General features: G+C 59.8%; 1 protein-coding gene across 27 annotated transcripts in view; it reads left to right on the top strand.

Moving 5' to 3' along the window:
- The first annotated feature begins 4,604 nt into the window (after positions 1–4,604).
- CACNA1G (calcium voltage-gated channel subunit alpha1 G) overlaps positions 4,605–21,405 on the top strand; it is a 61,974-nt gene continuing 45,173 nt past the window's right edge. For all 27 annotated transcript variants that reach the window (XM_045985239.1, XM_045985221.1, XM_045985237.1 and 24 more), the window contains exons 1-8: positions 4,605–5,576; positions 12,629–12,740; positions 12,900–13,033; positions 13,432–13,529; positions 15,608–15,767; positions 16,284–16,584; positions 16,756–16,848; positions 18,734–19,514. In XM_045985239.1, coding sequence (XP_045841195.1) covers positions 5,335–5,576; positions 12,629–12,740; positions 12,900–13,033; positions 13,432–13,529; positions 15,608–15,767; positions 16,284–16,584; positions 16,756–16,848; positions 18,734–19,514 — 1,921 coding nt within the window. In that variant the 5' untranslated portion in view covers positions 4,605–5,334. The remainder of the gene's footprint in view (positions 5,577–12,628; positions 12,741–12,899; positions 13,034–13,431; positions 13,530–15,607; positions 15,768–16,283; positions 16,585–16,755; positions 16,849–18,733; positions 19,515–21,405) is intronic.

Here is a 21,405-nt window from a genome sequence, read left to right as displayed (position 1 = left end):
AATGATGCTTCCCCAGTCTGTGGTCATTGCAGCTTAAATGAAACTCAGGGCAGGGGGGCCCGTAATGACCACTGGGTGGGGGATTCGGGTATGGACTGGAGGGGCTAGGCCAATCCTGGTCCTCTACGGAGTTCGGAAAGGGGCCTGCCCTGCCTTTCCCACTGATTCTTGTTTTAAGCTGGGGAAAGGGTAGGGGGATGCTTTAAATGAGCGTCCATTTTTCAGGGAGTGGTGACATTGGCGTATGTTCTGGTGCGTCACAGGAGCTGCTGTTCTCGGGGCCAGGGATGTTTACCTCGGGGTGTCCATTCAGCTCCCAGCCTTATCCCAGGATGGAGCCAAGCAAAGCCTCCCTGCAGGAGGTCAGACTGTCCGGGCCCCTCCTTTCACACAAACCAGTCCAAGGAGGGTTCTCTGTCATTTGGAACATCTACTGGGTTGGTAGTGCTTCTCCAAATCTGAGTCCTTCCTGCCGGAGGGAACGCCGGTGCTTTCCTCTGACCGCCTCCTGTGCCTTCAGATGCTCACAAGTCCTCCCCTTGGCGTCGTGTTCGCAGACCCCAGAAACCCCACCTAGCTTCCACCTGGGGGAAGTCAGCGGGAAGCGTGCTTCAGAGAGGGTGGGTGTAGCGGGATGGGGGTGACCGGCAGGGAATGGGGAAAGAGTTGTCTCCCTCCCCACACCCTTCAGGGGTCTGCTGAGCCTGGGCACCCTCGCTGCCCTAGAGCCAAGCAGTATAGACAGCCAGAAGAAGCTGCTAGAGATAAGACTCGAATGGGGAATGGGGCTGCTGCTTGTGGGGATGTCAGCAGTGGGGAGGAGTGGGAGACCAAATTGTCACTGCAGGGTCTGCACACGGTCACACACAGCCACACACAGTCAGTGGGACTAGGCTCAGCTTTGACTGGGCAGCTGGGCCCTCGGTGCAAGCCACCGGCCCATCTGGAGGGGATTAGAGCTCTGGCCAATGAGGTCAGGTGGCCCTTTTCTGGCTGGAGCCTGCTCAGCCTCGGGCAGGAAGTCTGAGGCTCCGGCAAGTGGAGCTGGGTCTGGGGGGTGGTGAGATGGGAGGGGGGAGCTGGAAGCACAGGTGGCCTTTTTGGCAGCACCAGCCCTGGCTCTGGAAAGTCTAGGCAGTTTGCAAAACCCTCTGTCTCCATCTCACTGGCCCTCACGAGTAAGGTGACAAGGCAAGCGCCTCTGGCCTCCTCTGGATAGACCCTCAAGGCCCAGAGAGGGTCAGAGGCTGGTCTGAGACCACAGCACACCTGGGTCTTCCCGAGGTCTTCAGGAAATGGTAAATGCTGCTGAGCCTCCCTCTTCCCCCAGGAGGCACAGGCACGGCTGTGAAAGGGGCTGCATTTGGTGTGTCCTACCCCTCTCGAGCCAGTCTTCCCTCTGCTCTGTGTCCTCTTTCCCTTCCCCTGGTACCAGGCATGCGCTCGACAAAGGGATTCTGTAACAAGTTCAAAGGAAGGCGTCAGGGCCTTAACAGGTCAGGCTTCTGGGAGAGCTAGCATTTTCTGACAAGGGCAAGGCTGAACAGCAGTTTTGCTCAGACACAGGCTGGTAGGTCTGCTGCCTGTCTTCCCTTGGTGGGTCCCTCTTGTGTAGGCTCTCTGTTCTACACAGCGCTGTCCCGGAGGAGCTGGGGGCCACCGCCAGGGGAGACGGGACCTCCTGGTTGGAGAAGTCACTTCACTAATTTCATCTATCTGAGCCTCAGTCTTATCTAAAAAATGGGACAACCACCACCCCACTCCCAAGGCTGCGAGGTGACGCCGGGATAATGTATCCTCGTCGAGCAGAGCGCCTCACAGATGGGAAGAGTGTTTCAGTTCCCGAGGGAGCCAGCCAGGCTGTGCGGGAGGTGTAAGGGGGAGAGGGCTGGAGGGGGCTGGAGGGGGGCTGGCAGAGCAGGCCCTATGCGAAGGCTGTCCCTCAAACCCAGACATCATCATAGAGAACACAGAGGCCTGACTACTCTGTGAGGAAACCGGGGCCCAAGGAACTTCCTGTCCCTCATCATCCCCCCTGACTGAGGTTACTCACTTGTCTAACAAAGATTTATTAAGTACCGAGTCCGTGCCAAGCTGGACCGGACTAGGCTCTGGAGAGCAAATGGACCCTTGGTCTGAGGGAGCAGAGAGCCCAGAGGGACAGACCATCATTTCATGACCACACACATGAGCAAGTGCCATGAGCTTCCAGATTCTTGTCCGGCTCAGGACTGTGTCCTCAGCACATTGGCACTTACTAGGCACCACAGTACTTGCTGAAAAAGGCTGCTTTGAGGAGGTGATGGCAGAGATGAGATTTGGAGGAATTAAAGATGGTTTCATCCCTCCTTTTGCTTCTCTGTAGGTCCTGCCTCCCTCCTCCCCTTGCTCCCCTCAGGGGAAGAGACCATCTCTGACTGGATGTCGGAGACCCCTGAGTCCCCCAGGGGTCAGGATGCCTTAGGTGGCAGGTCATCCCAAGTCCTAAATGTGTGTCGGTGGGCCCCACACCCTGGCTCCTCTCTGGGTATGTTCTAGAACAAAGGTCAGCCCAGAGACAGTGGCGGCCTGGGTGATGGATGGAGGTGTGGGGCCTGCCGACCACCAGGAAACCTGACTACCCGGCTGGGCGTGTGTCTCTCAGCTCCTCGTCCTCTCGGTCCCCTCTGCAAAGATGGGATGATTCAAGTCACTACCTCCAGGTGTCTGCCCTGGGGCTTCTTGACCCTGTCGGGGAAGGGCAGACCGACCAGGCAGACTGCGGACCTGCGGGAGGGACCAAGGTGTCAGACGCCTGGAGTGAACCAGAAATAGGCCCCTCTCCCAGAAGACCGCTGAGAGTTCGAGCCTGGCAGGGCACACGCGGAATGAGAGCAGAGACTCCCGCCAGGAGGGAAAGGCACTTAAGGGATCTGCTCATTAGCATGAAATGCAAATGAGCTCGGCCTCATTTGCACAACTCAGCGCCCCGATTCGGCGAAAGGGCAACCCGGGAGGCTGCAGCGGCGTGGCCCTACCCACTGCACTCCCTGCAACCCGCCCTCGAGGGAGCTGAGACACCCACCCCAGGCGGCCGGTGGTGCTCGGGGGCTGCGCGGGGGGGGGAGCCCCGACTTGGGAGTCGGTGGGGGAGGGGTGGACGGCGGGGGAGGGAGGTCACCCGGTCCCTGCCTCTGCCTCTCCGCAGTGGCGTCAGCGCCCCGAAGTCTCGGGGCAGAGAACTGACTGACCTGCTTGGTTTCGCCACCGTGTCTACCTTCCCAGAGGTGGGAAGTGCTCCCCGACGTTTAATGTTAGATGCCCTCCGCGCCCCACCTCACTCCAGCGCCCAGCACTCCCGCGGCGCTTTGCTCCCGGGCACCTGCAGCCTTGTGGGCGGCGGGGAGAGAGGGCTGGAGCTGACTGAGCCCGGGGACGCGGGGAGGTGGGGCGGGGTGAGGCCGGGAGAGCCGCAGACCCTCCAGGACCCGCGCCGGGTAGAGGGGAGGTGTGCGCACGGCCTCCCAGCCATGCTGGAAATCCAAAGGTAAAATTGAGGCACGGAGTTGTGTGTGTGGGGGGGGGGGGGCTCGTGAGACTCTGCAGGTTGAGACTCAGAAATCCCAGCTCCATACTTCCACCCCCTCCCACACACCCGAGGCCCCTGCAGGTCCCTTCGCGGGAGCCTCTCTCTGCTCCTCAGCTGCTCTGGGTGGCCTGGGCCCTGAGACCCGCATGACCTGTCTGAGGCCACGTGTTCAAGCGCGAAGCCCCAGCGACAGAGCCAGAGCCTTCAAAGGATCTCTAGCGGCAGACGGGATGAAGCTCAGGAGTGCTGACGTGAGGTCAGGTTCAGCGGGTCAGGGTTAGAAGGTCAGGGTCAAAATCGCATTGGTGGACCTGGGAGAGGGGTCTACAAGGCCAAGAGGTTGCTGGAAACCACGCCCAGACCTTGCTGGTCCCTGAGTTCCCTTGGCTCCTCCCATTTCCGCAAGACCGCCCCCCCAAACCGAAGCCCTACCCCTGGGACGTCCTGCTCCGCTCCTCCCCTTCTTCGGTCCTGCTCCCAGGTTCGACTCCAGGGTGGGCGATTTAATCAGGTGGAGTGTCAGGATTTCGCTCTGGGGTCCTGGTCACACCCCACAGCCCGGCCGCCAGTCTCTCTTCTTCTTCAGGCCCGCCCAGGGCTGAGCCCCACCCTCCGGCTTTGGTCCAATTCAGGGGTCGTGGACAAAGGATACCCCGGGGTGCGCAACGCTATCCCAGGACCCGGCGCGGATTACTCTGATTCCCCGGGGCTCCCTCCAGGGGAGTCCCAGAGACCCCAGCGGCCAATAGGAAAGTGGGTTCGGTCTGGGTAGCCGTCTAATTGGCTCTGGCCTTCGGGAGCGGACCGAGGGGCAAGGGGAGGGGAGAGAGGCGGTCCTGGGCTTCGGGGTGGGAACCGGATTCCAGCTGTGGTTCTCTCCCCCGGCGCCCCCGCCCTCACTGCCACGGCGGCCCGCCAATGGGCGCGCGGCTCGGGTCCGGCGGCGCGCAGCGATTGGCTGCGAGGCTGGCTGGGGAGAGGCGGGGCCGAGGCTTGAAGTTGGAGTGAGGGATCCAGCTGTGGTGTGAGCCGGGCTCCTCGCCGCCGCTTTCGCTTGCTCGCTCCGCGTCTCGGCCGGAGGAGGAGGCAGTGGCGCCGGCGACAGCTACGGCAGCGGCAGCCACCGCGGCGGCTGCGGCGGCGGCATCTCCGCCTCCACCCCCGCCCGGGACGGCCCCCTACCGTCTCCCCGCCCCTCCCGGACCGGGAGCCCGCCGCGGGGCGGAGGAAGGAGCCGCCCCCCACCCCCTCCAAACCCACCCCAAAGAGATCCCTCCTCCCCTCCCCCCGCCGCCGCTGGCGCGGAGCCGGGACGATGCTGACCCCTTAGATCTTGCTCCAGCTGCGCCGCGGGAAGAGGGGGCGCCCCCCCCGTATTCCCCGCTCTCCGACCCCCTTCTCTCTCCCCCTCTCCCGGCCGCTTCGCCGAAGGTAGCGCCGAATCGGGCGACCGGAGCCTGGGCGCGAAGCGAAGAAGCCGGAACAAAGTGAGGGGGAGCCGGCCGGCTGGCCCAGGGGGCCCCAGGAGCCCTGGGGAAGCGGGACTCGCGCCGGGCGGGGCTTCCCTGCGACCCGGCGCCCCGCGGGCAGCATGCCCCTGCGGGCAGGGGGAGCTGGGCTGAACTGGCCCTCCCGGGGGCTCAGCCTGCGCCCTAGAGCCCCCCAGATGCGCCCCCGCCGGGGCCCCCCGGTGGCGTGAGGACACCTCCTCCGAGGGGCGCCGCTCGCCCCTCTCAAGACCGCCTGGGGCCCCGGCTGGCCAGAGGATGGACGAGGAGGAGGATGGAGCGGGCACCGAGGAGTCAGGACAGCCCCGGAGCTTCATGCGGCTCAACGACCTGTCGGGGGCCGGGGGCCGGCCGGGGCCGGGGTCGGCGGAAAAGGACCCGGGCAGCGCGGACTCCGAGGCGGAGGGGCTGCCGTACCCGGCGCTGGCCCCCGTGGTTTTCTTCTACTTGAGCCAGGACAGCCGCCCGCGGAGCTGGTGTCTCCGCACGGTCTGTAATCCATATCCTCCAGGGCACGACGGCCGGGCTAGGGGGTCCGCAGGGGGGCGGGCCGCGCCGCCGGAGGGGACCGAAAGCCAGGTGAGTCGGAGAAGTGAGCTGGAAGGTGGGCAGAAGGGTGGGGGGGCTGCTAAGGGAAGGAGGGGGCTTCAGAGTGGGAGCGGAGACGAGAGCAGTTTTGGCTGATACCCCAGACGAGCCCCACCTCGGTACACACACCTCAGTCCTCCTTGGGGGGCTGGGATCCAGGCCAGGAAAAGAGAGGAGACGTGCCCCGCTGGTTTGTAGCTGGACGCTCTCCAGATGTGGGCAGGGGAAGGTCGTCATCCTCCAGATGTGGGAAGCTTCGGGAGCCTGGGAGCTCTACTCCGCCCGCCGCCCGTTAGCAAGCTGGGTTGGGTTTCCGAGTTTGGGGGGTGGGGTGGGGAGGAAGCTGCGGGGACGGGGGAGGGGGGACTGCGATCTTCTGGGTTTCCCTCCCGCCCCCGCTCCAAAGTTTGAGGTGGATTCTAGGGTCTGCTCCCCGCCCCCAACCTGGTCCTCGAGGCCGGGGTTTCTACTGACCCAGAGGGAAATGTTGGGGGGGGCGGGGACCAGGTCCTAACTCCCCCACCCCCACCCGCGGGTTGGAGGCACAACAAGGAGATTCCGGCGGCAGCTGATGTCAGGGGCGCAGAATGAGAACAAGATGTGGTGGTGAAGGGGAAGCTGTCTGCCCCCAGGGCTGGACTTGAGACCCTTTCAGCTGGAGCCCACTGCCCGGAGTTCCTCCCTTCTCCCCAATTCTTCATTCAGCGCGCGGTGCTTTGTGTTGGGGTTAGGGAGTTTTGTGCTAGATTTCTTTTTCCTTGTGGAGGGAAAGACTGTGTCGAGAGCTTTGACCAGGGGGGGATGGGATTAAGCCGGTCCAAGTTACCCGGTCACAAATAGAGTGCTCCCGCCTGATGGCGGGGCAGGTATGTGAGACTGCAGCCTTGGAGAAAGTATTGGGGGAACAGTGAGGCTGGAAGCTGGTTGGCTAAGGAAGACTCGGGTCCAGCACCCCCGGGGTCTACTCCTTGGCTGGGTTTGTGGCATGCAAGCCCCACATTCTGGGGAGGTAGATTTGGCACTGCCCCCTATCCTCCGCCTGATCTGGAGTGATAGGGGAGACCCCAGCCCCCTGAGCCCCCTGGCCTCTACCCCAGTCCCTAGCACAAAGCTCCAGCTTGACTGATGCAGGTTTCCCAGGCTCCGGGGTGGGTCCCATCACTGCCGGAAGGAAAGGAGGGGGGGTGCGCTGCCATCCCCGGTCTTGACAGCTTCTCCTGACTCCTTCCTCCCAGCTCAGAGGCTCTTTTGGACCCGGGTGGGAGAACTCAGGTTTCCCTTGTAAAGCCTAAGAGCCCAACCGGGACTCTGCTTTGGGGGAGGTGGGGGGAGCTCGGTGCCGCCCTCACTCTCTGCAGCTCTGCTGCCTCTAGTGCGCAAAGCAGGGATGTGAGCTTGTATCCCCCCCCAACCCCCACCCTCTACACCCCGCAGGTTTTTGGGAAGCTCCCCTTGTTACACCCTGTCTCCATCCCTTACCCCTTCTTCCTTTCTCTCTGAGCTGCAGAGAGAGAGGTAGGGGGTCTCAGAGGGGTCTGATTCTTTCCCCACGTCTGCACCCCTACCCCCCAGGCCCCTTTCTCCATGTAGAGATGTACATGGGGAGCAAATGTCTCTGAGAAGACGGGTTCTGGTTATCTCTCCTCTCTACCCCTAACCACGTACCCTCTCCATGAATGGTAAAAGGCCCATCCCCCTCTCCTCTTCCTCAGGAGTCCAGGGAATGTAGAGAGATCTCTCCCTTCCCTCACCCTCTAAAACAACCAGATCTCTTGGCCAGCATCTTCCCACCTGCCCTAGCTCTAGGGGCTAGTGGATGGTCTGGGGACAGATTCCTTCCTTGAGGGGCTCTGAGAGGGAGCAAGTGGAGAAGGTTGGCATGAGGAAAGAGAGGTGGGACCCCAGTGCTCTTCTTGGGGGTGGAGGAGCAGGCTCATGTCTGGGGTAGTGGGAGTCTGGGATGTGGGCCGGCGGCATCACTAGGCCTAGACAAGTCATTAAGCCTGGGTTGGCTGAGGATGGGTTGAGAACAATTTTTTTGGCCAAGGGGGTGCCTGTGCTGGGTCCCACAAATCCGATCACACCTGAGTGTCAAGGCGAACCTGTGTTGTCATCACCGGAGGGGCTCTGAGCTGACTCTTGGACTTCAGTCTTTCCCTTTCTCTCTTTTTGGTACCAGTGAAGCTTCCCTTGGCTCCACGAGGTTCTCTGCACCTCTGAGTCTGAGGGACGTAGGGACACCTCCCTCACTAACTGAAGCTAGTCAGACTTTTGTTGCCATTTTTCTCAGCCCCTCCTCCTGTAGCCGCTAACACACCAGGTTTCCTAGAGAGGAGATCTAGACCCAGGTAGGAAGTAGTGTGCATGGGTGTGAGTGTGTGAGTGTGTGTGTGTGTGTGTGTGTGTATGGGGAAAGGGAGGGCAGCAAAAGGAAGAGAGGCTCAGAAGTGCCTGTGCTGGTACTGGGAAGACCAGGGGCACTCTCATCAGTAGCGCCCCCCTCCTCCCTGGTTATAGGGGAGCGAGTCGGACTTTCCAGTATGTGTTTCTTGAAGTGTGAGGGAGTGCATCGCCCCTCCCGGAAAGGAGATCCTGAGCATTCCCTCTCTGGCTGTTGTGTCACATCTGGAAGTTTGTGTAGGAGTTTCTCCAAGCTCAGAGCCCAGCACAGCTTTTTCTCATTTGGAAATCACAGGCTGGCATTTGGGATGCCGAGAGGGGGAGTGAGAGGGGGGCCAGAGGGGGAGAAGGGAGCCTGCCAGGAGTAGGGGGAGGAGAAGGGGGAGGCCCGAAAGGCAGGAGCCCTAATGGCTTCCAGAAGTGAGGGTGAGTGTATGACTGCGTCACTGTGTGTGCGTCTGCAGGGGAGGGGGCACCAGGAATTTCTGGAGTTTTCCTTGCCACCGTCCCAGTGCCCCAAGTTTGCCTGTTTCTCGTACCTAGGGAGAAATCTCCGTTTGGGTCCTCAGAGGAAATGGGAGGGGGTGTTCTTCCTGTGCTCTCACCAATTCCCTCCTCTCATTTTAAAACCCAAGACTCTCCAGAGGGTTCTGAGGAAGAGGGCTAGGGAATTGAACGGGACTGGGGGAGCAGAGCACTCCTGCCCCGGGCCCACCTTCCTGCTGGGTTACACACCCACTTGACTCCACGGAACTGTTGGGGGACTCCCCATCACCCACAGTGCCAGCTGGAGCCATTCCTGGGATTACCCCTACCACTCAACCCCCCCTCACCCCTCCTCGCTCCCGCTACTGCCCTCACCCCACCCTGCCTGCCTCAGCCAGGGTGGCGACAGACACAGCTGCTCACATGTGTGTGTGTGTGTGAACGCTCACACACACACACACACACACACACACACAGAGTCACAGACGTTTGAATCAGATTTCTGGCCTATTTCCCCTTCCAAAGATTCCAATAGGCCGGCTCTCTTGTGTCTCTGGGTCTCACGTCTCTGTCTCTGGGTGGGGCTGGCTGCCTTTCTTTGGGCTTTAGTTTTCAGTTCAGCTGGAAACCTCTCTCCCCACACGCCCATAGGCTGGAGCGGAGGAGACCACGGGGAAACAGGCTGTGGGAGTGGGGGCTTGGGTGGGGGAATCCCCCTTTCTGCCTCCCCAGTGCTGGCCACACTGCTGAGCCCCTATAGTCCACACCACCCCCCAGGAATGCAGAATCCCCCCCCCCATAGATGGCAGCTGCTCTGTGGCTCTGTGGGGAGGGTGAGACAAGGATCCCACCTTCCCAACTCATACGAGGAGGCCAGGATTCCTGGGTCCAGGCCCATTTCCTCCTCAGTGCTCCTCTGTCTCAGATTTCCAGGCTCCAGTTTGGGGAGCGGGGCAGCCAGAGGGCCTGCTTCTCTTCTTAGTCATGCCCAAGCCCCCGTGCCCCTGAAGGTGCCCCAGTCCGCCTCCCTCCTGTCCTCACCTCCCTCTCCCTTATAGCTGCCAGGCTAGGCAAGGGCTCTAGATAAAGCCCCACAGAGAGGACTGAGTTGTACAGATAACATGCTCTAATTCTCCTGGAGGGAGAAGAGGAGGAGGGATGGAAGTGGGTTTCCTCACCCTGCCATTTCCTTTTTCTCTGCTTTTGATGGTGGGCTGTGGGGAGAAGAAAGAGCCTCCCCTCTCCTACCCACCTCCCCCTTTGGGATCCACTCCAGCCCGGACAGTTGCCATAGCAACAGTAGACATGTGACTGCACAGGTCTCTCATAGTCACTATGGCAACCAGTGTCTCCCGTTCCCTTGGTTGCCATGGGGATTTGTCACATGGTTTCCCCCCAACCTGATAACCTGTGGGTCTCCTACTTTCCCTTCCCTGCGTGAGGACAAGACAGCAGTCTGGTGAAGGGGAGTTCATGTGTGAGGGGGTCCCTTTAATTGCCATAGCAACAAATCCACACCACCTGGTGACACATCCTCCTGTTGTTATGGCAACAAGGGAACATCACACGGTGACATAAGGCCATGTTCCCAAGGAAACAAGGCTTACCCTGAGAAGGGTGAAAGACCCCCAACCTCATTAATTATTTCTCAGTTCAGATTGTCCCCCAGGTCCCTGTGCCTTAGTATCTTCCCTGTCCATTAACGGTTACCTATAGGGATGGGGAAAGGTAGAGAGCAAAGAGCATGAATCTGAGATGTGCTAAATTCCCAAGGGGACCCCTGACAAGGGGTTTCCATGGTCCAGAGCTGGAGGTGAGGTTATTTGGAGGCAGAATCTAGCTATAAGAGGCCCCAGGGTGAGCATGTAGAAGGTGGGGACAGAAGGAGTCCCAGCCCCTCTGCCGTGTCCCTTCTGCCTCCTCCCCCATTGTTATCAGTGTATCCCTGTTGAGGCAAACAAGGCAGGAAAACATGACTAGGGAGACCCAGGGGCTTCTAAGCAGGGAGACTGAACGATTGATCAATTCATTCATTCTTTCGTTTGTTCGTTCGTTTCCTCCACGTATCATCTGCCACATGCCAGGAGCTACTGTCCCCTTCGTAGGGGATACGAGCGTGTATCCGAGTGTCCCTGCTTCAGCAAGGGGGCTGAGACAGTGCACAGACAGCATGGGGCGTGGCGGCATCCCTGCCATTCAAGGGGTCCAAACAGGTGTTCCAGGAGCCCCTCTTCCCAAGAGAACTGCCCACAGCCCCCCTTGTAGAGATAGCTGCTCACGTGGGTCCCTTCCCTGCAGAGAAGAGGGGGCTAGCTTGGCGAATGCAGACCAATTCTTGAGGGTAATTGTGTCCTTCCCTTTCCAGAGAATCACCCCAAGACAGCTCCCTCCCCATCCTCCTTTTTCCAGGGTGACCCCTGGCTGACCCCCCTTCTGGGGAGACGTCCATTCCATTTGGCTCAGGTTCCACTCGAGAAAACAGCTCCAAGGAAACAGAGCACTCTCTTGATTTCCCCCTTCCATCTACTTACCCCCAAAACCTAGAACTATTTTTTTTTTTTAAACTCTTATTCTGGTGAGGAGGAGGTGGAGGCTTGGGAAACTGCAGTGTCTTGCCTGTTTGGGTGCCTGTTGGTGGGAAGAGATGTGAGGGCAAAGGGCCTAGGTGGCAGAGAGGCCTGGGAGGGGATTGAGTGTGTCCTGAGCTGCCGCGGAGCAGGGTGGCCTGAGGTTCAGGACAGAGATGGGGGGGTGGCTGGGACCAGCTGGGAGGAAATTCCTGGGGTCCCTGGACAGAGCTTTTGCACTCCAGAAATGAGGTTATGACAGGAAGATTCCCCTGCCCTAGGCCCTCTGTGCCCCAGTGTGTCTTGGTGGGTAGTGCGGTGGGCTGCCACAACACCCCCCGCCCCGAGGCCCCTCCTTTGCCCCGTCTCCACTCTCCGCTCCCTTCTATCTTCTTTGTTCTCCCCACCCCGTATTTTCTTTGAGAAAAAGAGGATGCTGGATCACTTCTCTGTGGGTCCCACGTCCAGACCCTTCTAAGGTCTAGAACCCACTTCTGACGTTCTCCCGTTGATGGGCTGGAAGTTAGGCCCTTACTAAAATCCACCCGGTGGAAAGACTTGCAGTCTGTGTGTGCAGAGTGCTGTCTGCTCTGCGTGGGGTGGGGACTCCCGTCCAGCCCGGGGCCTGGTGTGCGGTGGGTCCTCATTGTGTCAACACAGGAGTGTGTTTGGAGGCCACCTGAGGGCTCCGGGAGGCTAGGGGCAGGGTGGGCACTTGGAAAGGGGGTGACAGGCTCCAGTGCTGTGGTGGAGAACAGCTACGGCCGCGGACCCTCTTGCCATGGACCCTCTTGCGCTCCCCTGCCCGTCTGACCGGTGCCCGCACGCTCCCGCCAGCCCCTCCCCTGTGTGCCGGAGCCACTGTGGCAGCTGCCGTCCCAGATCGGAAGCTCGGACGCCTCTGTCCCATTGCGGCTTCTCCCGTGACCTTCAGCGTAGGACTTGGGCTCTCCTGGGCCTCTGTGCACTTGGGTTCCGGGAAAGAACGTGATCCACCCCGGATAGTTCTCGGGGCTGTTGTGAGCATCAGATGTGGCGTGGCGCGAAAGTGCTTGGTAAACTGTAAGGCAGGCATAATCCGACTTTAGGTTTGTGTCACACATTCACTGCATTCTCTCATTTGCTTCTCACATCTTCCCCGGGAGGTAGGACAGAAGAGGATTCAGATTCAGCAGCACACTCTTGGTGTCTGGCATTTCCACAGGCACGATCGATTTTATCCCCCAAATGGCTTGTGCAAATAGTCAGGGTATTTGTGGCTTTTCCTACTTTACAGCCGAGGAAGCTGGGTGTGGAGAGGTGATGGCCAAGGTGGGCCTGGGGCCTGGGCTTGGGCCCACACGTGGGCCACGTCGCAGATGGCAGAGGGCGGCGCGGGGGAGTGGGGGGTTTGGGGGGAGGATGAGAAGCAGGAGGTGCCGGGCTGGGCTGGGGTGGGCTGGGGTGGAGCAGGAGCGCAGGAGCGGCTCTAGCCCCTGTCAGCTGTTTCCTTGACCTACCCCCCCGGATACGTGGTTTGAGCGTATCAGCATGTTGGTCATCCTTCTCAACTGTGTGACCCTGGGCATGTTCCGGCCATGTGAGGACATCGCCTGTGACTCCCAGCGCTGCCGGATCCTGCAGGTGAGTTGGGGGGCATTGGGGGAGGGGGCATTTCCTGAGCTGAGTAACTGCTGAAATGTCTCTGGGAGGGGCCCTGACCCCGCTGGTGGGGGAGGGAGTGGGGGGGTTGTCCTCCCCCCCACACCCCCCAATTTCAAAAGCCTCTCGTCCCCACACCAGGCCTTTGACGACTTCATCTTTGCCTTCTTCGCCGTGGAGATGGTGGTGAAGATGGTGGCCTTGGGTATCTTCGGGAAAAAGTGTTACCTGGGAGACACTTGGAACCGGCTTGACTTCTTCATCGTCATTGCAGGGTGAGGACCCGGGCTGGAGGTGGGAGAGCAACGGGCAGATCAGTCCCTGCCCCAGGGCCAGGGTCCTAGGCCCCAGCACTGCCCCCCACCCCCTGCCCGGCCCACTTCCAGCCGCGCTTTCTCCTGGCTGTCCCCTCAGGGTCCGAGGCGGTCTTGCCTGTAAAGCACGAGCCCTTGCTTCCGCGTCCTCCTCTGTTTATTCTTCCATGGGGATCTGTCCTTGGCTTGGGGGTGGCCTTGCCCCCAGACAGAGAGCTGGCTCGTCGGGGTCCCTTGGTGGAGGAGAGGGAGGAGTCGGAGGTTTGCTGCCGCACCGCAGCAAGATTCCTCACTGACCTCTTTTGACCCCCATGGCGGCCTCAGACTCAAAGGGCCTCCCTTTGGGCCCCTCCCTGCAGGATGCTGGAGTATTCGCTGGACCTGCAGAATGTCAGCTTCTCAGCTGTCAGGACAGTCCGCGTGCTGCGACCGCTCAGGGCCATTAACCGGGTGCCCAGTGAGTGACCCCTTGGCCCTCAGCCCCTGGATGGAGAGCCCCAAGAGGAAATCTGGAAACCCCAGATCCCACCCCTACCTCCTGACCCCTCACCAGCCTCATCAGGGCCTGGCACTCCGAGGCAGATCTCATGACAAGGGCTCAGTGGGGGGCTGGGGCCACCGGAGCCAACGGAGTCCCCACACCGGCCTGTGTCCCTGTGAGAGTTACCTAAAAAGACCGTCCCCCTTATTTTAGCCTGATTTGGGGGTCAGAATCTCAGAGTTGTCTCAAATGACTCCTTCCCTTCAGCTAGAGGACAGCTCCCTCCAGGGGAACAGGGGTGAGCGGGAAGGGGGAGGAGAGGCGGGTAGGCCAGGAGGGGTGGGTACAGCGTGTAATGGCGTTTTCTAGCTAGAACAGCCTTTCACGCACCCGGGCTCCCACGAGTGAGACCACACTAGCCACACTGAGCATGACTTCTCTCCAGACAAGGCCACTCCATGTCTCACCCTCCGCCTGTGTCCCATTCCTCCTTCCCACCCCCTTCCAACCCACTGCCGCAACTGACTGCGGGACCATTATCTAAATTAAACCGCATTGGTTTTCTGAGCCAGCCAAGCTTTGGCAGCTCTCGCTCCCCCTACATCCTGGCCCCCCCACCCCTTGCTCAGGCCCCCTTTGCAAGTCCCCAACCTACACAGGCTGCAAATGGTCTCTACCTTGGTCCCAGGAGTCGGGGGGGGTGGGGGATTGGAGCATGTTTCTGGGGCTCTGTGCCCAATGTGGGGCAGCCCCCTGTGCTGTGTGTGTGTGTGTGTGCGTGCGTGTGTGTGTGTGTGTGTGTGTGTGTATGAGATGCGGCTGCCTTTGGGTGGGCAGAGCTGCTCCGTGTCCTCCGGGCTTCGGGACGTTAGTGTTAACAGGAGCCCCAGACAAGGGGCACGCCTGCTCTCGCCGCCTCTCCCACCCCAGGTGATGGCTGGCAGATTTATAGGCCTCTGTCTAACCACCGGTGTAATTCCCTTAATGCAAACCCTGAGGAATTGATCTCAGCTGGAGCCCAGAGGAGCTGAAGGAGGATGAGGCTGGAGGAGGGGGTGAGGGACTGAGTGAGGAGGCCGGGCTTGAAAGGCCAGGCAGGATGGCCGCAGGCACTGGGAGGGTTAATCAGCTGCTGCCTAGAAGCTTCTTCTTCTGGAGGGGCACTTGGGGGGTCAAAACCAGCCATTAGAGATCTGTGTGCATAACAAGGGTTTGGTGGCCTAGGGGTGGTTCAGAGCAGGTGGGGTATGGAGTGGTATGGAATCCTGGACCTGGAGTGAGGAGCCAGGGTAGTATCTCCAACAAGGCTGGAGGGGGAGGGGCTCTGGTGGCCTGCTAACTGATGGCCGCTGGAGAAGATGGCCTTGTGTCTCCTCACCTCCGATGTGGGGCTCTGTATCAACAGAGAATGGACCCAGCAGGGGGCTCAGAACCATAGCGAAGCTCAGTGGGTCTAGACCCTTGCTGAGGGTCTGGCCCTCAAAGTGAGGTTGCTTCCTTGCCGACATTCCTCCTGGAGTTCTCTGGCTCAGTTTCCCCAAAGACTGCAGTGATAACTGATGACTTAGGAAGGTCAGGTGACTGTGTCAGGTGAGATGCAAGTGTGTGTGTGTGTGTGTGTGTGTGTGTGTGTGTGTGTACACTGGGAGGTGAGATCTGGAAGCAGAACGCCAGGCAGCTCTGTGGTACTGGATCAGTCCTATCAGCTTTCTGAGCCTCCTAGCTCCTCCTCTGTGAACTGAGAAGGTGTGGGGAGTTAGCAGGGATGTGGTGCAGGAGAGAGGAGCTTTGGAACCCTCGAGCACTCTGGCTCATCCTTGGTGGTCTTATGCGCTGATTCATATGGACGGGGCAAGAGGAACGGTGGGCGGGGGCTTGGGGCTGCCAGGCCTGCCTGTGGAGTTAGAGGTGTCCGTTGGTCTCCCCTCCATCTTGTACTGGGTGTCTCTGCCCGGGAAACCCCGATGGGCCCCCTCTGGGTGTGCTGCCAGACCCGTGGCAGCTGGCCTAGTCCGGCCAGCCTGGCACCCCCAGCGTGGCTTCTGCCCCCACAGGCATGCGCATCCTTGTCACGCTGCTGCTGGACACGCTGCCCATGTTGGGCAATGTCCTTCTGCTCTGCTTCTTCGTCTTCTTCATCTTCGGCATCGTTGGCGTCCAGCTGTGGGCAGGGCTGCTTCGTAACCGATGCTTCCTGCCGGAGAATTTCAGCCTGTGAGTGACGCCCGGGATGGGGAGGGGGGTGGAGACCTATGGCTGCAGGGCTGGGACCCACCCCAGTCCCCACTGCCGTTGACATCGCTGTCTGCACATCGGTGACCCATCTGGTTCTCAAACTTGGCTACACATTGAAGTCATCTGGGGAATTAGAAAAAAAAATTCCTGAGGCGCGGGTCCCCTACAGGCTCCGATTTCATTGGCCTGGGATTCAGCACGGCCATGGCGATCCTTACAAGCTCCTCTGTGAGCCTGGTGGGCAGCCACGTTAGAATACTGTTGCCCTAGGGCATAACCTTCCCCCCATCCCGACTTTGGAATTTCACCCTCAGTCTGCACACTCCCGGTGCCCTCCCACCCACACCCAGAAATCCCTGCCCCTGGCTGCTACACGCTCAGCTCTCGTCCCCGCCCTGCTCACTCTGCAGGTCTCACTACACCCACGCAGCTCATCCTTCCTGGGGTGTCTCCCTGGAGACCCCTGCTCTCAGCTCCTCCCTGTCCCCCCTGCAGCCCCCTGAGTGTGGACCTGGAACGCTATTACCAGACGGAGAACGAGGACGAGAACCCCTTCATCTGCTCTCAGCCGCGGGAGAATGGCATGCGCTCGTGCAGGAGTGTGCCCACGCTGCGTGGGGAGGGTGGTGGCGGCCCCCCCTGTGGCCTGGACTATGAGGCCTACAACAGCTCCAGCAATACCACCTGTGTGAACTGGAACCAGTACTACACTAACTGCTCCGCCGGGGAGCACAACCCCTTCAAGGGCGCCATCAACTTCGACAACATCGGCTACGCCTGGATTGCCATCTTCCAGGTGGGACTGCCTGGGCACCAAGACGTTCCCTGGAACGCAGGCACCAGGACTTAGTCCTGCCTTGGAGCGGGTGGTCCTCAGGGCTGGGAGGGGGCTGGGGCCTCTGAGGAGATCACTGGAGGATTTAGCCCTCCCCCCTCAAGTCAGCCTCTCCCCCTGTGCCCTCCCCAGGTCATCACGCTGGAGGGCTGGGTCGACATCATGTACTTTGTCATGGATGCTCATTCGTTCTACAATTTCATCTACTTCATCCTCCTCATCATCGTGAGTGATTCCTTGGGCCCCTGTGGGAAGAGGGGTCCTGGGGAAACAGGTGGGGGAGTCCAGAGAGGGAAAGGCTAGCTTGGTCTCAGGACTGGGAGGGCACCTGTCATGAGGAGTCAGGAGTAACTCCAAGGTCAAGGCTTGGTTCTATCACTTAGTACCTTGGGCAAGTCTTTCCCCGTGAGCCCCCAGCCCCACCCTAGGCCTCTGCTTCCTTATCAGTAAAATGGGTGATTCTCAACCTGGAGTGTATTGGGAAATAGCAAAGGGTGGTCTTGTTTTCACGAGGTATAGGGGAGCACTACTGGCATTTGGCTGGGGGGCTGGGGAGAGACGGTAAGTGTCTTGACACGACTATGCGCCACTCCCACTCTCAACACTTTTTATGTGCTGGTGCCTTTAGTCCTCACCACGATCCCATTATCATCTCCATTTTGCAGAGGGGAAACCCACGTTTCCTCGTTTGCCTGACCCCATCATGGGCTCCACGTGTGCGGTGGATGGATCTGGACGGGCAGGGGAGGTGGGCAAGCTGGGGGTGGAAGTTGGAGGGGGGCCCATCTTCTAAAGGAGAACTCTGAGCTTCAGAGGGCCAAGAATTCAACCCCAGGCTCCAGGCTCCAAGCCCAGCCCTTCTCCAGGTCGCCAAGAGGACAGAGTGACAGGTCACCAAGTGACAGAGCCAGAGTGAGGGACAGATACTGAGAAAGAGAGATTAAGACAGAAATTAAGATCTACTCAAGACCTGGGGCAAACTCTGAAGAGAGGTGGAGACCTACTAAGACAGCTCTGGGAGAAAGGCAGAGGGTGTGGGTCCTGGGAAAGAACCAGTCATTCAGGCCATGCCCTCCTGCCCCTGCATGTGGACGAGGGGCCAGGTTTGGTTCCTGCTCCCATCCCCCACCATCACCTGGGGGGCATCGAGACCAGCATCTCTAGGGAGCGTGGTCTTTTCAGTATGCTTCTCTCCATGAGCCTGGGGGAGGGGAAGGATGCAGACAGGGTGGTAAGGGGCCTAGTTTCCACACACACCCCCCGTGAAAAATCTTCCAAACAGCTCTCTGGAATCATATTAGTGAAGCTAATTATCATAATTACTAGGACACAATCTAGAAAAAAAATCTGCTCTGTCACCATAAATATTCATTTCCTTCACTCTGGATTATTGTCCCAGCAATGGCTGTCCCGGAGTCCTGGAGAAACTGAGGCATGGGGACAGGGACAAGGGAGTGTAGGCAAGTCAGGGGTGGCAGCTTGGCTAGTCTGCAGGGATCAGGGCTCAGCCCATTACCTGGCTGGGGGAGGGGAAAGGCACAGGAAAAGAAGATAGAGGCAAGGCTAACGGTCAGGAGGGTAGTGGGGCCCTATGCAGCTAGATGTGGGATTCGAGGCAGGAGTCTTGGGAACAGTGTTTCTGCCGAGACCTCAAAGACGCAATCCAATGTGAGAACCCCATGTCCCCAAGATTGCATTCATCTCTACAGCCTTCTCTGTTTCTAATGGGAACTGGGGAAGGGTGTTCAGAATCTCCACGGCTGGCCGTGTTTAGGGGCAGGGAATTTGGGAGAAATCTTTGCAGGATACCATTATGATCAATAACTGTGCCTTGGAATTCTATAGAGCTTGGTTCAAGTCTCCACTTCGCTGTGCGCTCTCTGATTTTGGGCAAATGCCTTGACCTCTCTGAGCCTGTTTCCTCACCCGTCAGACGGAGATTATAAAAGTGCCACCTCTTGAAACTGTCACGAGAATAAAGAGCATGAGATCATGCTGGGATAGTAACAGAGCCCAGCGCCTGGCGGGTAGGAGTGCTTGGGATGCAGCGACCGGCCTGGCAGTGCCCTTTTCTTCAGGACATCTCCTCTTCCTGTCCCCACCCCAACAGGTGGGCTCCTTCTTCATGATCAACCTGTGCCTGGTGGTGATCGCCACGCAGTTCTCAGAGACCAAGCAGCGGGAAAGCCAGCTGATGCGGGAGCAGCGCGTGCGGTTCCTGTCCAATGCCAGCACCCTGGCCAGCTTCTCTGAGCCAGGCAGCTGCTATGAGGAGCTGCTCAAGTACTTGGTATACATCCTCCGGAAAGCGGCGCGCAGGCTGGCCCAGGTCTCCCGGGCGGCGGGCGTGCGGGCTGGGCTGCTGAGCGGCCCAGTGCCCCGCAGCGGCCAGGGGCCCCAGCCCGGCGGGAGCTGCTCTCGCTCTCACCGCCGTCCATCCGTCCACCTGGTGCACCATCACCACCATCACCATCACCACTACCACCTGGGCAATGGGACGCTGCGGGCCCCGCGGGCCAGCCCTGAGATTCAGGACCGGGATGCCAGTGGGTCCCGCCGGCTCATGCTTCCTCCGCCCTCAACGCCCGCCCTCTCCGGGGGCCCTCCTGGGGGCGCAGAGTCTGTGCACAGCTTCTACCATGCCGACTGCCACCTGGAGCCAATCCGCTGCCAGGCACCCCCTCCCAGGTCACCATCTGAGGCGTCAGGCAGGACTGTGGGCAGCGGGAAGGTGTACCCCACGGTGCACACCAGCCCTCCCCCGGAGACGCTGAAGGAGAGAGCGCTGGTGGAGGTGGCCCCCACCTCTGGACCGCCCACGCTCACCAGCCTCAACATCCCAGCCGGGCCCTACAGCTCCATGCATAAGCTCCTGGAGACACAGAGCACAGGTAAGGACTCCAGGGTAGGGGTGGGGGCATGCTGGGGCCCTGGTCTAGGGGCCGGATGGTGTCCCAGAGAGGCCTGGGGACCTGGCTTTGGGAGGTCCAGCCCCGATTCCCATTCTGCCACTCGAGGCCTTGGGACCTTCAATCAGTCCCGTCGCTTCTTTGAGGCCTGAGTTTCTCATCCCTTCAAATGGGAATCTGAATCTTGCATTGTCATGAAAAGAAGAATGATCGTGGGATGAACACTGGCTAGGCGCCCTCCTCTACACTGTTTGCAAGAAGACCCAACACTTGTTGGCCAACTGGTCTGTGCCTGCCACATGCTTTGCAGACGGAAGCCCACTGGAGCCTCTCAACAGTTTAGATGATAAACTTTCTCATCATCCCCATTGTACCGATGAGAAAAAGGAGGCCTGGAGAGGTGGCTCGACTCGCCTGCCCAAGGTTATGCCATTGGTGAGGGATGAACTCAGAGCCGTGTGCCTCCGAGGCCCCAAGGGGAGATGGTGTGTGACGGTGGTCTGCCTCGCGCCCCATGCTGAGGGGACTCTTGTAAACACCAGTCTGGTTGGCTCCCCACGGGGAGACCAGGGGCCTAGAGCAGCAAGTCCTCCAGGGACTGCTAGCCGGGTGAGAGGGACACCCGGTGTCACAGGGGAAGTGAGACACTCACCGCCTCTGGGCGTTTCCCCACCCCGTCAGACAGGGGTGGTGAACCCTCCCCCGAAAACAGACTCTCTGTTGCTGAAGCCCAGGGTTTCGGGAAGGATGTGGCACGTGGGAGCAGTGGGGTACGTGTGGGATGTCATGCGGGAACATGGGCCGGGACAGGAAGGAGCTGTCCCAGAACGCCACGGGCAGGCCTCCTGAGCCAGCTTTCCTGCCGCCCTGCGGGGAGATGGAAGCCAGTCCCACACACGCGTGTTTCAGTCCCCTCCTGTGTAGAAGGCAGGGCTGGGGCCATGGTTATTGCCGGCGATCCCTCCCGCCTGTAATGAGAAGGGGACATGTTGTTGGATGTTTCTTGGGGGCGGGGCCCTGGGTGAGCCATCTGCGCCTCGCCGGACCTACTCTCCTGGGGCATTTGCTGAGCTTCCCTCCAGTGCTTCGGTTCCATGATCCAAGCTGGATTTCAGTGGACGCTGATGTCTTGGGACAGGTCACTGCGTGCATGAGTGTGCCGTCTGGTGTGTGTGTATTTGTGGATGTATGCACAAAGGGGTCCGCTGTGTGTAGGGGTGCTTGCGCACGGGCGTGTTTAGCGTTCATGTATGTATGTGCACACATGTATCTGGTGTGTGAAGTTTGTGTGTGCACATGCCAGGGTGCTGCTCTGGTCCGTGCGCGTGCCCGGGTATGGGCATGCCTAGCCCAGGTGCCTTATATAACATGCATGTGTGTGTGCATGCGTGTTTTCAGCTGTGCAGGTATGCGTGGTTCACAAATGGTACATGTATGGGCATAGTGCATGTGTGCGTGCAAGTGTGTGTGTGTGTCTGGGGGTGGAGTTATAGGAGCGCACATCTGTGTGTGTGTGTGTGTGTGTGTGTCTTAGGGATTCCTTGGGAAATGCAGCTCTGCATGGTGTGGGTGCAGGGCTGGCTTTCCTGGGAAGGAGAGCTGGTCTGGGCTCCTTGCTAAAGGCTCCGCAGACAGGGGAGCTGCCCAGGACCTCGGGAAACATCAATTCCACCTGCCAAACCCCAGGACCCCCAGCAGGGACTGTCAGTGGAATGCTGTTGGCAATCACTGTCCCTGGCTTGCTCAGTGCCTAGCAGCTCCCCTGTCATTTCAAGAACCCCACACTACCCAACTCATTTTATAGATACTGGGAGGGAAGGGCCACCCCCAAGTAAGAAGCTCTGGAGCCTCTAACCTCTGCCTTCCCATCCTA

Source organism: Meles meles, chromosome 18 (genome assembly GCF_922984935.1).
Source record: "Meles meles chromosome 18, mMelMel3.1 paternal haplotype, whole genome shotgun sequence".
Lineage (NCBI taxonomy): Eukaryota > Metazoa > Chordata > Mammalia > Carnivora > Mustelidae > Meles > Meles meles.
Note: the sequence above shows the minus strand (reverse complement) of the source record. Positions and strands in the feature narration are given on the sequence as shown.